Source organism: Hyalella azteca, unplaced genomic scaffold (assembly GCF_000764305.2).
Source record: "Hyalella azteca isolate HAZT.00-mixed unplaced genomic scaffold, Hazt_2.0.2 contig15022, whole genome shotgun sequence".
Classification (NCBI taxonomy): Eukaryota; Metazoa; Arthropoda; class Malacostraca; order Amphipoda; family Hyalellidae; genus Hyalella; species Hyalella azteca.
The window spans coordinates 49,999-63,536 of NW_025944888.1; the positions used below are offsets into that span (position 1 = coordinate 49,999).

Below are 13,538 nucleotides of genomic sequence, written 5' to 3' on the forward strand. Positions count from 1 at the left end.
ACCTGCAGCCCTCGATCCATCCGTCTGCGAGAGAGTCGATTCGTGCCATAGTTTGAATCGCGCCTTTCCCCCTCACCACCTCGCATATTTTATCGTGGTTGCCGTACCGGCCGAAATAGGCGTCCCACTGCCACCTATCAAGAAGTATGCGAAAACCGTGTATTCGTCATCACTACCGTCGCCAGCATGGGCGTACACCTTACCATGCTCGACGCCGGCCCTCGACCTACCACCTTTGAGCCTCTATGTGCTAGCTAGGGTAACCTGCACTTCGTGCACATATGTATAGGTGTTGTAGTCACCATCTATCGCGACTTTGCTAGATCATGTCCTTTCCACCGGCGATGTAAACGTTCGACTGGATCGCGTCGACGACCCATCGGCGCGTCAGCTGAACGATCTGCTGTCCACCTTCGCCATGGTTTGACACGTGACCTTGCCGACGCACGACACGGGCGGACTGCTGGATGTTGTCATCACGCCAGATGACCTTCACATTCGGCCAATCGACATCATCGAGATCGCAATTTCCGACCATCGACTACTTCGGTGGACGGTGCCATGTGTGCGCCCAATGTCAGCGTACAACACCATTACCCGTCTTCCGTGGCGCGGTCTCGACGACGATGTCTTGCTTGGGAAAGAAACTGCAGCCGTCCCAACTGTGTTGGCCTGACTCATACTGGGTACTATCAGTTAATGATCTAGCCCTATCACAGTTGAATTGATTCCTAATTTATGCACAATTATAACCAATCATTTAATTCACTACTGTGTTCGCAGTATAAATTAATTCTGTAACTAGCCAATAAAGGCAATACTTGTAAGTTAAGTCGCTAATATGCGCTACAGCAAGTTGACAGTGCCGTTACATGGGTTGCCAACTGTATAAGTACTGGCTTCAAACTGATATGTCGTGGTCGGTTCCTACTGTTACTGCCTCTCATTAAGTGCTTTCTAGAACTTAATTTTACATCCTTACACTAGAAAACATAACGACCGAAACGAAGAGAAGCCAAAGGGAACAATATGAGTGCAAATCAGCTCCTCTTGTTTAGTCCGGAGGTTTGCGATCCACGCGATTGGACAATTCCAAGTGCCATCACACGGCCTCGCTGATCCTGACCTGTTCTCAAGGACTGCTACTACATTTACTTGTTATTACGTAGTGTTCTTCATGAACTAAATTCTAGGTTTGTTTAAACGTTTTCCAGCGAAGGGCCAATCGTAAATAGTACAAGCAGATGGTCAATCAGGTTAAGGATATAATACAGCTCCATTTCATAGCACATAACGCTCTCTATAGTAAATTATGGATGGTCCTACATGTCCTTCTACTAATGCTAGAGCATGTTCTTCATGTCCTACTTGAGACATGTTCATGATCGGAGTCCTACTTCATGTCCTACTTGGGACATGAGACATGTTACATGATCTGAGACATGCTGCATGATGTGAGACATGTTACATGATCTGAGACATGTTACATGATCTGAGACATGTTACATGATCAGAAACATGTTACATGATCACATGATCTGAGACATGTTACATGATGTGAGACATGTTACATGATCAGAAACATGTTACATGATCTGAGACATGTTACATGATCAGAGACATGTTACATGATCTGAGACATGTTACATGATCTGAGACATGTTACATGATCAGAGACATGTTACATGATCTGAGACATGTTACATGATCTGAGACATGTTACATGATCTGAGACATGTTACATGATCAGAGACATGTTACATGATCAGAGACATGTTACATGATCAGAGACATGTTACATGATCTGAGACATGTTACATGATCTGAGACATGTTACATGATCTGAGACATGTTACATGATCTGAGACACGTTACATGATCAGAGACGTACATGTTACATGATCTGAGACATGTTACATGATCAGAGACATGTTACATGATCTGAGACATGTTAATCTTAATCATTTGGTCTGATCATGTCGATGAGTTGAGTGATGTGCCTCGTGTTGTCAGATTGCCAGTACGCGAAGGGTTGATTGTAAAAATTGGACTCGCCGGCAGGTCTGTCGCGGGCGTACACGCCTGTAGGGTTCGCAGCTATAGGCAGTTAATTAATGTACCGCCAGCCACCGCCACAGTACCTCTCCGAACAGCTTTCTCCTAAAAAATATAACGCAGTACTCACTGCAGTGAGTGACAGAGAGCGCATTTTCTCGTCGACGAAAACGTGAAGTCACGGACGGACGGACGGACGGACATGGTGAGCACAATAGTGCATTTATTCCATAAATGAGAAAATGCGCCAAAAATTTAGAAAATATTCGGTTTATATTCGGTTTATCCAACTTGAACGTAATAATTAAGTTGCTGACGGTCGAAAGATTAACATGTCTTGGCATTGTGTACGTTTGGTCCCTTTATTCTTTAATGGAAGGTTTGCTTGTTTTGTTTAGGAACATATTTGTTTTACAATAAAGAGTGATAGTACAAAAGATTCTACTATATTGGTCCCTGTGCATGAGCAGAACTCAGACTTTGATGCTGAGACAAATATCCAGTATTTCAAACCTGCATTGCCTCGGTAGAGCTATATAGTGTGACGTCGTGTGCGAGAGTACGGGGCATAATTCGAATGTTCACGATTTATTGAATGTTCACTATATGCGTAGTTAAACTGTCCTAATTTCACTCGATCTCACCATGTTTCAAATCACGATCACGATCGATGGTCGAGAACTTCATGCCGTTGTGGTAGACGAGAGGGTCGCCGGCAGAGCTGCCCTTAGCGTCGTAGCCACCGACCCTCAGTCTGTACTCATCGCCGCTTGCCACTCTGATTGATAAAATTACACGCTAATTCCTGGTGAAGAATATTGATCTGAATGATATAACGAATTTTTCTTGCAATGCTATCTTATGATGAGGTGAATATTATCAGTATCAGTGGCCTCAGATTGAAACGGATATACTATATATGTGTTATTTATTTTTTCTGAATTCGAGGACAAATTGTGAAGGAAAATATTTTATGAACCACAACCTCGGGCTGGATTTTTTTATTTGAGTTGATACAAACATTCGTTCTGTAATACAACACTACAATATATTCCAATAATTCCATTGTACCCCAACGTTCTCTCTGTAACACAACATTTCCTTTGTACACCAACATTCCACCCTAACCCTAAAATTCCCCTTGTACCCCAACATTCCCCCTGTACCCTAAAATTCCCCTTGTACCCCAACACTCCCTCTGTACCACAACATTCCCACTATACCTCAACATTCCGTATGTCCCCAACATTCCCTAGCTCTTTACCCCAACACTCCCTCTGTACCCCAACACTCCCTCTGTACCCCAACACTCCTTCTGTACCCCAACATTCCCTCTGTACCATAACACTCCTTCTGTCCCAACTTTCCCAGTCAAAATCCAGATTCTGTCTCGGGGCGCCGGAGGCTCGCCATAGTCGCCCAAGAGGCAAATCAGACGCGAAACGGTGTGTAATCGGCTGCAGTATTCGGCTACTAATCAGGAGCAGTTTTCGGGATTCACTTGCCAGTTAATTGGTTAATGTTCTTGTTGAGAAAGTAAATACATTTCTTTATCATTACATTACTATACCTCGTCAATGCATTAACTTTAGTGTTTTCTTTTAATACACGCGTTGGAACAGAAATATTCAACAGAAACGTGCAAATATCAAAGTAGGGTATGAAACACCCCCATTCTACCTTCGCTCAAAAAAGGAGGAAGAGAAGGTGTTTTTTAGCCCGCATTCGCCCTACTACTGCCAGAAAATTTACCGGATTCTAGTCCGGCGCTTATTTCGCTCGAAAAAAAAGTGAAAATCGGACAAGAAGCTGCTAATGCACATGCTGGCCATTGTTGGGTGACCGTCCGGCGTCCCTGCGCCAGCAGCCGATAGACCGAAAATTAGTAATAGGGAATGTAATGCGTTCCCTCTGTACCACAACACTCCCTCTGCACCACAACCACAGGGTGACGACTCACTCAAAATAGAGGTAGTAGCTGCTGGTGCTCTCTGCTCCTCGGACGATCACTGCCTCCTGCAGCATCCTGGACGTCAGGAGATGCAGGTTTCTCAAACCTGTCGAGTCGAAATGCAACATGAACGTAGATTTATGCCATTTTATAATTTATTTTTGTTCGCAACATCAGTGTTCCCCTTTTTGTATCAAAAACGTCCAAATTAGTTAGAAAATTCTGAAAATAAAAGATTTTAATATTAGCTCCATGGTGTTAGAGGTTAAGTCAACATGAACCCAGTGTTAACCAGCCAGTATTCGCCAGTGGGACTGCCGAATCCTTCTTCGTATTCCTTGAAGGTTCGACTGAAGTTGAGTTGAGGCTCCTGCTTCTGGCGCCGCAAGAGGCTGATGTTCATCAAGGGCAAAGAGGCTGATGTTTATCAAGGGCAAAGAGGCTGATGTTCATCAAGGGCAAAAATAATCACCTAGAGGAGATGAAGGGCAAGCCAGAGTAAGAGCAGTGTGTAACCCTGCTTTTACTTGCGTGTTTTTATTTCTTTACATTTCTTATTCGTTTAATACTTTCTTATTCGCTTAATGAACTGTATGTTGAATGTTAACTACTGCTCAATTTCATTTGTTCATTTAATTATTTATGTACATCATTATCATCATTTGATCTTGGCATGCTACACCTTTTTGGAAAGCTCCTTGTCAATACTCCGAACATATTGAAAGTTCAGCTCTTCATTTTATGTTTTTCAGAGTTTCAGAGCCCCCCAAAAAATTAAGACAAAGTTAAATTGATATAGTAAAATTTAGCGGTTAACGGTAAATTCAGCTAAATTTTCGGCGATTTATCGGTTTGGCGTTATAAAAGCTAACTTTTCAGTTAGCGGATTAACGGTTATCGAAGCATACTTTTTGGTTAGCTGCGCCCACCACTGGTAATAGGGAATGTATTGCGTTCCCTCTGTACCCAAGCACTCCCTCTGTACCACAACACCCTCTGAACCTAAGCACCCCCTCTGTACCCAAGCACTCCCTCTGGATACTCAAGCACTTCCTCTGTACCACAACACCCTCTGAACCAAAGCACTTCCTCTGTACCACAACACCCTCTGAACCAAAGCACTTCCTCTGTACCACAACACCCTCTGAACCAAAGCACTTCCTCTGTACCCCAACACCCTCTGAACCAAGGCACTTCCTCGATCTGTACCACAACACCCTCTGAACCAAAGCACTTCCTCTGTACCCCAACACCCTCTGAACCAAGGCACTTCCTCTGTACCACAACACCCTCTGTACCCAAGCACTCCCTCTGTACCACAACCACAGGGTGATGACTCACTCAAAATAGAGGTAGTGGCTGCTGGTGCTCTCTGCTCCTCGGACGATCACCGCCTTTAACTCCAGCTTTCTAGACGTCAGGAGATGCAGGTTTCTCAAACCTGTCGAGTCAAAATGCAACATGAATGTAGACTTATGACATTTATAATTTATTTTTGCTCGCAACATAGTTACCCAGCCAGTATTCGCCAGTGGGACTGCCGAATCCTTCTTCGTATTCCTTGAAGGTTCGACTGAAGTTGAGTTGAGGCTCCTGCTTCTGGCGCCGCAGGAAGACCGTCCAGCCGCCGCCGTCCGTCGTCTGGTCGCAGTAAACTTGGACGGCAGCGCCGCTGGGGTAGATGGTGTACACGCCCGATGTCTTCTCCGGCCGCTCCGAGCAATCCGCGGGAATGAGCGGTACCTGAAAAGTGAATAATTGGGACAATCTTTTAGTTGAATTTCAAAAATTGGAATTCAATCTTCTGATAAACTCTTTTCGATCGTCCGGACATGAAAAAGTAATTGAGTATGGAGTTAATTCGAAATCCGAGTGAAATCGGAAATATTTGGCCGCTTAGTACAATGATGTTGGGAGAGGTTTTTACGACCTCTAAATTTATAGATGCAATCGAATTTCTTTATTTCAATATTTACAACAAGAGCATCCAAATAACATTTACATATTTCACTTTTTATTTATACGTATCTACCGTTGTCTGAAGAGGTGTGATGGTGCTGGACTGAGAAGAGAGTGGCAACTCAGTAGCAAGTGGTAACTCAGAAGGAAGTGGAGGCTCTGAAGATCGCGGTGACTCAGGAGGAACTAACTGCTTCGCGATGCGCTACGATAAGACTTGAGGTCTTTGAGCACTCCTGACACTGATGACTTTTCCCCCACCATTCCATTGGCTTCATTTGCCAAATACTCTGAAAGTTCTTTGAGACTGTCATAAATTTCTTGTTGTTGCCTGTCAAAATTGCCGTACTTAATATCGTCGACGCTCTCAGGGTTATCGAGGATGTCCAACGCAGTTTTGACTAGGCCGAGACATTCGTCGACATCGCCAATGGGTGGGTAACGTTGGTGTGGCAGGGACCGAGAGGACGAGGCTGAAATCTGGGCATCTCCCATCGCCAAGAGAAGAACAGTTGACAACAGAATTTGCAGCCTGGCGAGAGTATCTCTCGGTAGACACATTGCACTCGTCTACTTCTCACGTCGAAGGATTCCAACTGCACACTGAAGGATTATACCTCTCAAGTCTAAGGATTACAACTGCACACTGAAGGATGCCACCTCTCACGTCGAAGGATTTTAACTGCACACTGATGGATACTACCTTTCACGTCAAAGGATTCCAACTGCATGCACACTGAAGGACGCTACCTCTCACGTCAAAAGATTCCAAGTGCACACGGAAGGATGCCAACTTTCGACGTGCACCCGTGCTTAGACATTCGCCGGATATGCTAGCGATAACTAGTTGCTAGAAGCTTAAACCTACTTGAATAATGTTCAAAAGCGAACTCAACTTTCAAAGAATTCTATCACAATCTTACTGTAAGCATTAAGAATTGTAACTTATTTTTATATAAAATAGTGAGTATGTAAACTCACTTGTTCAGAGGTGTGAGTGAGAGGGATGTTGGTGTGGGTGTTGGTGAGAGGGGTGATGGTGAGAAGGGTGTTGGTCAGATGAATGTTGGTGAAAGTGGTGTGGCCGTGGGTGGTAAGTTGTAAAGGAAATAGCTTTAATTTATTGCTATATATATATTATTTAATTTCCGATTTGCAATGTATTAGGTTTTACGAGGTTTGTCATTCATGTTTTCAATCACCTTAGCCGTGACCTCCAGCAGCAGGGTGTTGTATTTATCATTGTATCTCGTGATCTTGACGTGGAGGTACGTTAATCGAAAGCCCTGTGATTATATTTGTGAGTGTTCTATTTTAGAGTGAATCGTTTCGCGGTATATTGATTATTTGTGTGTTTTAATTCATTTATTATATATTATTATACTCTAGTTAGGTATTTCAAGTGTTATTTTTGTTTTATTTCAGGAAGGCATCGGTTTTTTGGACTTGAATCTTGTGGATTAAAATGGAAGTTGATTAAAACGCACGTTTAGTGTTAGGTTGTAATGGTTGGACTTGTTCGAGTGTTAGGGTTTTAGGTTGCAAGAGTGTTAGGTTTGTCATTTGTGTTTCTTTTATTTTTTCGTTAATTATATTTTTCGAACTATTTATTCTTTGAATGATTCTTTTTTTACAGAAGTGTTATGTGAATAAAGCGTGCTGTGTGTCGATTAACGCTTGCATGTCCGTTAATAAAGTAGATTGCAAGTTCCCAACAAAGTAGTGTTCATATCGGTGACCAATTGCGTAGAGCCATCTTTTCTCTTCTCCTGTGCCAGAGTTTCAAGATTATATTTCTTAAGTATAGAAGTCGGAGACCGAGATAGGAAACGAAGCAACTATTTTTCAGCGGTAATTTCGAGAAAACTAATCGCTGTTGACGACGAGTGCACATCCGTTAGCGATAGAATGTGTGTGCAAGCGGGAGGGTTCAGTCTTCTTTTATTATAATTAATATGTAAAATTACAGAATTGAATGGTGATATTTCGATTCGTGAATGATATTGTTGCTAAATTTTATTTTCACTCGTTTTTTTGAAAATTTGAATAAAATTATGAACGTGCATGGGTTAAAACCTAAGACATTATTCCCTGGATTTTATGATTGGTAATAGCGTAGGTTTTGGCAAGTTACAAGAATTATAGTCCAATTTTAATCCACTTTATGGTCACCATGAAATTATATAATCCAAAGTAAATCTGTGCGTGCGTCGGGCACATTTTGTTGAAAGATTTCGTTTGATTCAATGTTCAGACATGCTCCTGGAACGCCGGCGGCCGTGAGCTGACTGATAAACCATGGAATTTTGGAGCCATATTAAGAATAACGCATGCAGTTCATCGTATTGCATCGCAGATACACTGTACTGAAATATTAACATCATACATCATAATAACATATATCATTTAGTCGCCACTGAGAAGGCAACCGCCTAACACGCTGGGCGGAGAAGCACACATTATTCCTGTTCGTCTGCCGCGTCCACGCGTCCCTCGATGGGCATGCGTGCCGTGTTGTTCGTACGGTATGAATAACATTTCCAACTTCGTTCCATTGGTTTCATTTATCCAAAATTCCACAAGTTCTAGAAAATTTGTTGAATTTCTTTGTAAAATACTGTTAAAATTGGCGTTCTTGATATCGCTGCCTCCTCGGGGTTACCGAAGACATCTTACATCTTCGATATCATCCTACTCTTGACGTCCAACGAATAGTCTGAAAAGTGGTGAAACTGAACTCTAAATACAACGTCTGCACTCTAGTTGTTTTTAGCCTTTGTTCTTCATTCGGATGCTCGTCAGTTGATTTGCAGTGTCCGGATGTACTCGGCTGCTCGCAGGATTTGGCTGTCAAGCGTTCGGCTGTTGACAACATGTCAAGCGTTCGGCTGTTGACAACATGTCAAGCGTTCGGTTGTTGTACATTTGGGCAGACATACATCTCATACCAAAGAACCACAGCGATATTCCAGCAAACTGTCGATATGCTTCATGCCTTCATTCAAATGAAAGGGAAACAAGCCTATGGCTCATCAAGTTTATGAATAATATACAAATCTTCTTTAATCTGCATTAACATACTCTTTACGATACAAAGCAGGTAGCTGTGTTTGCCAATGGCTGGAAACCATCAAACAGCAGCAGGAGATTCTAATATTATTTCTTGTCATTAGGCCAGTTCTACGCTGCTTCGGTGAATCCAAAATATCGTCAAGCGATCGTGCTGACCCGCACTTTTTTCCTAAGGGTTGTAGATAAAGGACATGTGTATCATATACAGCCCTTCTCGCATATATAACGCTTCCGCTTCGCTTCAGGTAGTTCCATAATATTCTTTATATGACATATCAAGAGTATGATAAGAACCTTGATATTTTACCTAGAAAATCATAGTTTTGCCGTTGTAGAAATTATTCGCCAGTACGAGATGCTCACTTTACGCAAAAGGTTCTGTATGCAATGTTCTAAATTGTCTCGCATTTTCAGCTAGTTATCCTTGGTTCTGATCATGAGAGAAAGTTGAGTAATATGCGTATTGTTGCCAGATTGCCAGTACACGAAGGGTTGAGCGAATGTGCTTGAGGTATGACAACGGAGCCAATAGCACAATAGAGAATGTGGGGAGACCATGTTGGGGCAATGTTTGGGGAGACCAAACGTGGGAACATGTCCACATGTGTGTGATGGTACCATGCATAGGAACATGCCCATGTGTGTGTGATGGCACAATACATAGGAACATGCCCACATGTGTGTGTGTTGGCACAATACATAGGAACATGCCCATGTGTGTGTGATGGTACTATACATAGGAGCCTGCCCACATGTGGATGATGGTACCATACATAAGAACAAAAGCGTTTTGAATGTGAAAATTTATCAATATGTGTTCAAAAATAGTCAAAATTTTAACTGTGAACCATTACATTCCCTCTTTAGCCCAACAAGCCCTCTGTACTTCAAAATTCCCTCTGTACCTCGACATTCCCTCCTTACCACGACACTCACTCTGTATCACAACACTCCCTTTGTACCCCAACACTCCCTCTGTACCACAACACTCAATCTGTACCCCAACACTCCCTCTGTACCCCAACACTCCCTCTGTGCCACAACACTCCCTCTGTACCACAACACTTCCTCTGTATCACAAAACTCCCTCTGTACCACAACAACGATGCATGACTCACTTGAAGTACCGGTAGTGACTGCTGGTGTTCTCTGCTCCTCGGACGATCACTACCATAAGTTCGTTCTCTTTTCTAGACGTCAATGCATGCAGGTTCTTCAGGCCTGTCATGAAAAAATTATCTTCCATGTTTATTTTTATTTGTTTACTATTGTTAGAGCTCACAGCGCATAGCAGTAGTTTCTCTCAACTATCGAAAACTTCTAGGTTTTGATTGAAAATTGTGAAAATTTACACACTACTCCTCTGCCCTTGAAAATGGGCTTTAAATTAATATAGCACGATAAAGATATTATTAAACGTGAGCCCAGCGTTACCCAGCCAGTATTCGCCAGTGGGACTGCCGAATCCTTCTTCGTATTCCTTGAAGGTTCGACTGAAGTTGAGTTGAGGCTCCTGCTTCTGGCGCCGCAGGAAGACCGTCCAGCCGCCGCCGTCCGTCGTCTGGTCGCAGTAAACAAGCAGCGAGACCTGCCCGATCTTTGCCTATTTCAGCTGCTGTTGCTGCAAGTGAAGCAATAGCTGCGCTTAAGTGGGTGTTCTCCCTGAAAATCGAAGAAATTACGCATTCTGCGTTTTTCATTTCATTTTGTAGGGGAACGGTTACAAAGCGGCGACAGGAAACGGTTATAAAGTATTTGAAGTAGTCTATTCATGGGGCCGTTTTTAAAAACATTTCTTAACCATTGTTTATGAAGGATTCTGTAGTTAAATATGTATTCATATATATTTATCCCCGTTAATTGAATCTTTTTAGGCTTACTATGTAGCTATGATGAAGACGTGTCGAACGAAACCAACTTTGTACGTTTGAGGGCTTTAATTTTTACACTAGACCGTTATAAACTTTTATACGATGACCATTTTATAACAATATTTAAGAATTTTAGATGAAAAAGGCCTTTATAGATCATTATTTGCGTTAGTTTCAGTTTGTTTGTTTGCACTCGTTTTGAAGCAGTAAACAAGACGCGTTTAACAATGCAAATGCCATGGATGTACTCATAAATGCAATACTTACGTATACGCATGCAATACGTACATGCAATACTTAATACGTAACGGCAATACATGCGTAATGACGTTTTGGATTTATATAAAATGACCATTTTATGTAAATAAACAGGTCATAAAAACACATTTATAGCTTTATAGCGTTAAACTGGACAAAAATAGGTCTGATGACGCACGATGGTATCCTCAAAAAGATCAATTGGCAATGGGAAAGCTTGGGCTACAATATCAAGCATTTTATAAGAATATTTTATTTTTTTCAATCAATTTTACTCATTTAGAGTTTCTGAACTGTTAAAATTAAGAAAAACATTTTAAAAATCTCCTGCTATGATTTTCAAGCTACAACATCTTGAGACATATCATTCGATTCGTAGAGATCATAGCTAGCGACTATTGAAGCCCTTTCTTCATTTTTAATTTAAGTTTTTTGTGCGATTCTAATTTATTTATTTATTTCAAATTTGTTCCATTTCCTCCCCTCCCCCATCTTCATAGTTTTTTCAATATATAATCTAAACCATGTACAATATCTGAAAATGGGCTCTAAGAGTCGCTAAATATTGTCTTTACAAATCGAATGTCTCTCGATGTTGTGGCTCGCACATTGAAGAAGATTTGCCGTTTTTTAGGCATTTCATGTTTTCTTTCAATCTTTGAAAAAAATGCAGAGGAGCAAAATGTTTTTCTTTTAATGATTTACACAAGCAATCTAAGTTTCAGAAAGGGAGTTTGTTAATTTTGAGGGGAGATCCTTCCTCTTAAACTTAATTCTTGAGAAGGAGTGTTTCATATCTGTTTACATTCATCATCCATGTCATAGTTAGAATAGTTTCACAATTCTAGTAAAATTCTTCTTTCTCTTGACAGAGTAAAGTAGATTGTAGATTATCACAGGAAGAGTTTGTGCCGGAAGACTAGCTAGTTACCACCTTCCGGTAACTTAAAGTTTGTGTCACGCTGTGATTATTAATTTGCATCTTGATATTACTCGTTGAATTCTGAATTTATATATTGTTCAGAATCCAATATTTTTGTTGATTATTCTTTTCCGTACCTTTATTTGTATGTATGTGTGGTATAACTGATGCGGCATTTTAACAATAAAGAAGTGAAGGGAGAAATCAAAGTTTTACGACGTCTCCATTGAATTGTTCCTGCCTGGTTAGTTTCTAGTGGCTCTTGAAATTCTACCCAGCACATTTAAAAATTATTACCAATTGAAGAACTGTAGGACGCCTGTAATATGAAAATGAACGTCTGAAAATAATGTTACGCTATAGTTGAATATTTTACCATCGCTGGAGTAGTGTCAACGCCGGGCGGGGTAGACTCGCCACCTTCTACGATGCACCGCCGATAAGCCATCAGGTCCTCTACCACATTCACAACTGACGACTTCTTCTCGTTGACGCTTGTTTCAGTCCTCAAAACATCCGCAAGTTCCTGAAGTTCCTCGTAAGTTCGTTGTTGCTGTGGGGTAAACTTATCGACGCTGATATCGTCTTCGCTACGAGGATTGCCGATGACGTCCAGCGCGGTTACGACGCTGGCAAGACATTGATTAACGGCGCCAATGGACGGTGAGCGTTGCTGTGAGATAGTTTGGCCATCGGCATCCGTCAACAAATGCACAGTCAACCACAGAATGTGCAGAATGGCGAGGCGACTCCTTGGCGTGGACATATCGCGTTCCTATGTACTACTTCTGTGTCTCTATAGCCTAATCGTAATATGAAGCACTCACTTCGAGTCACTGTACCCACCAGCTGATGGACGCACTTCGAGTCACTGTACCCACCAGCCGATGTACGCACTTCGAGTCACTGTACCCACCAGCCGATGTACCAGCCGATGTACGCACTTCGAGTCACTGTACCCACCAGCCGATGAACTGGCTACGAGAACACCAAGCCTTGCACTGAATGGATGGCATATCCTGCGCTCCGCGCTCAGACGTTACAGGATCTGCCAAAGAGATAACGCTATGCTAAGGAGAAGCGACATCTTTGAGGACATCTTTGCTGCAGCATTGCAATCAATTTGAATGTTCTAATATTGACGTTTGTTGAAAATAAGTGTAAATGCGTAACTTGAATTCATTGCATGCCGCTGATATAAGTCTGTTATATAAAATAAACTGACTGCTTATATAATATTCAACTTCTGTAATAAATGAGTACAGACTATTGTTTAACGATTCCATCAGTTCGTTCAAGCTATTTTGTACAATTATCTATTGTAAATTCAAGCCAGGAGATAGGCTTAGCTCATGTTGAAGGTTCTGAGTACCTCTCAATAAGCTTCAATCTAACTATTTCCCAGGATATATCCTTTTATTCTCCTCTAAAAGGGAAATTTTTGTAATAG

At 41.8% G+C, this 13,538-nt stretch overlaps 2 protein-coding genes across 2 annotated transcripts; both read right to left on the reverse strand.

The window, feature by feature from the left end:
• Positions 1-1,957: 1,957 nt before the first annotated feature.
• LOC108668847 (microfibril-associated glycoprotein 4-like) lies at positions 1,958-4,409 on the reverse strand. Its single transcript, XM_018156102.1, has 4 exons — positions 4,313-4,409; positions 4,016-4,112; positions 2,700-2,833; positions 1,958-2,082 (listed from the first exon to the last, which is right to left on the reverse strand). The coding sequence occupies exons 1-4, from the start codon at positions 4,407-4,409 to the stop codon at positions 1,958-1,960; spliced, it is 453 nt and encodes a 150-aa protein (XP_018011591.1).
• A 934-nt stretch (positions 4,410-5,343) lies between these two features.
• Positions 5,344-6,460, reverse strand: LOC108668848 (fibrinogen C domain-containing protein 1-like). Its single transcript, XM_018156103.1, has 3 exons — positions 6,227-6,460; positions 5,521-5,749; positions 5,344-5,447 (listed from the first exon to the last, which is right to left on the reverse strand). Exons 1-3 carry the CDS (start codon positions 6,458-6,460, stop codon positions 5,344-5,346), a joined length of 567 nt encoding a protein of 188 aa, XP_018011592.1.
• Between the last annotated feature and the right edge of the window lie 7,078 nt (positions 6,461-13,538).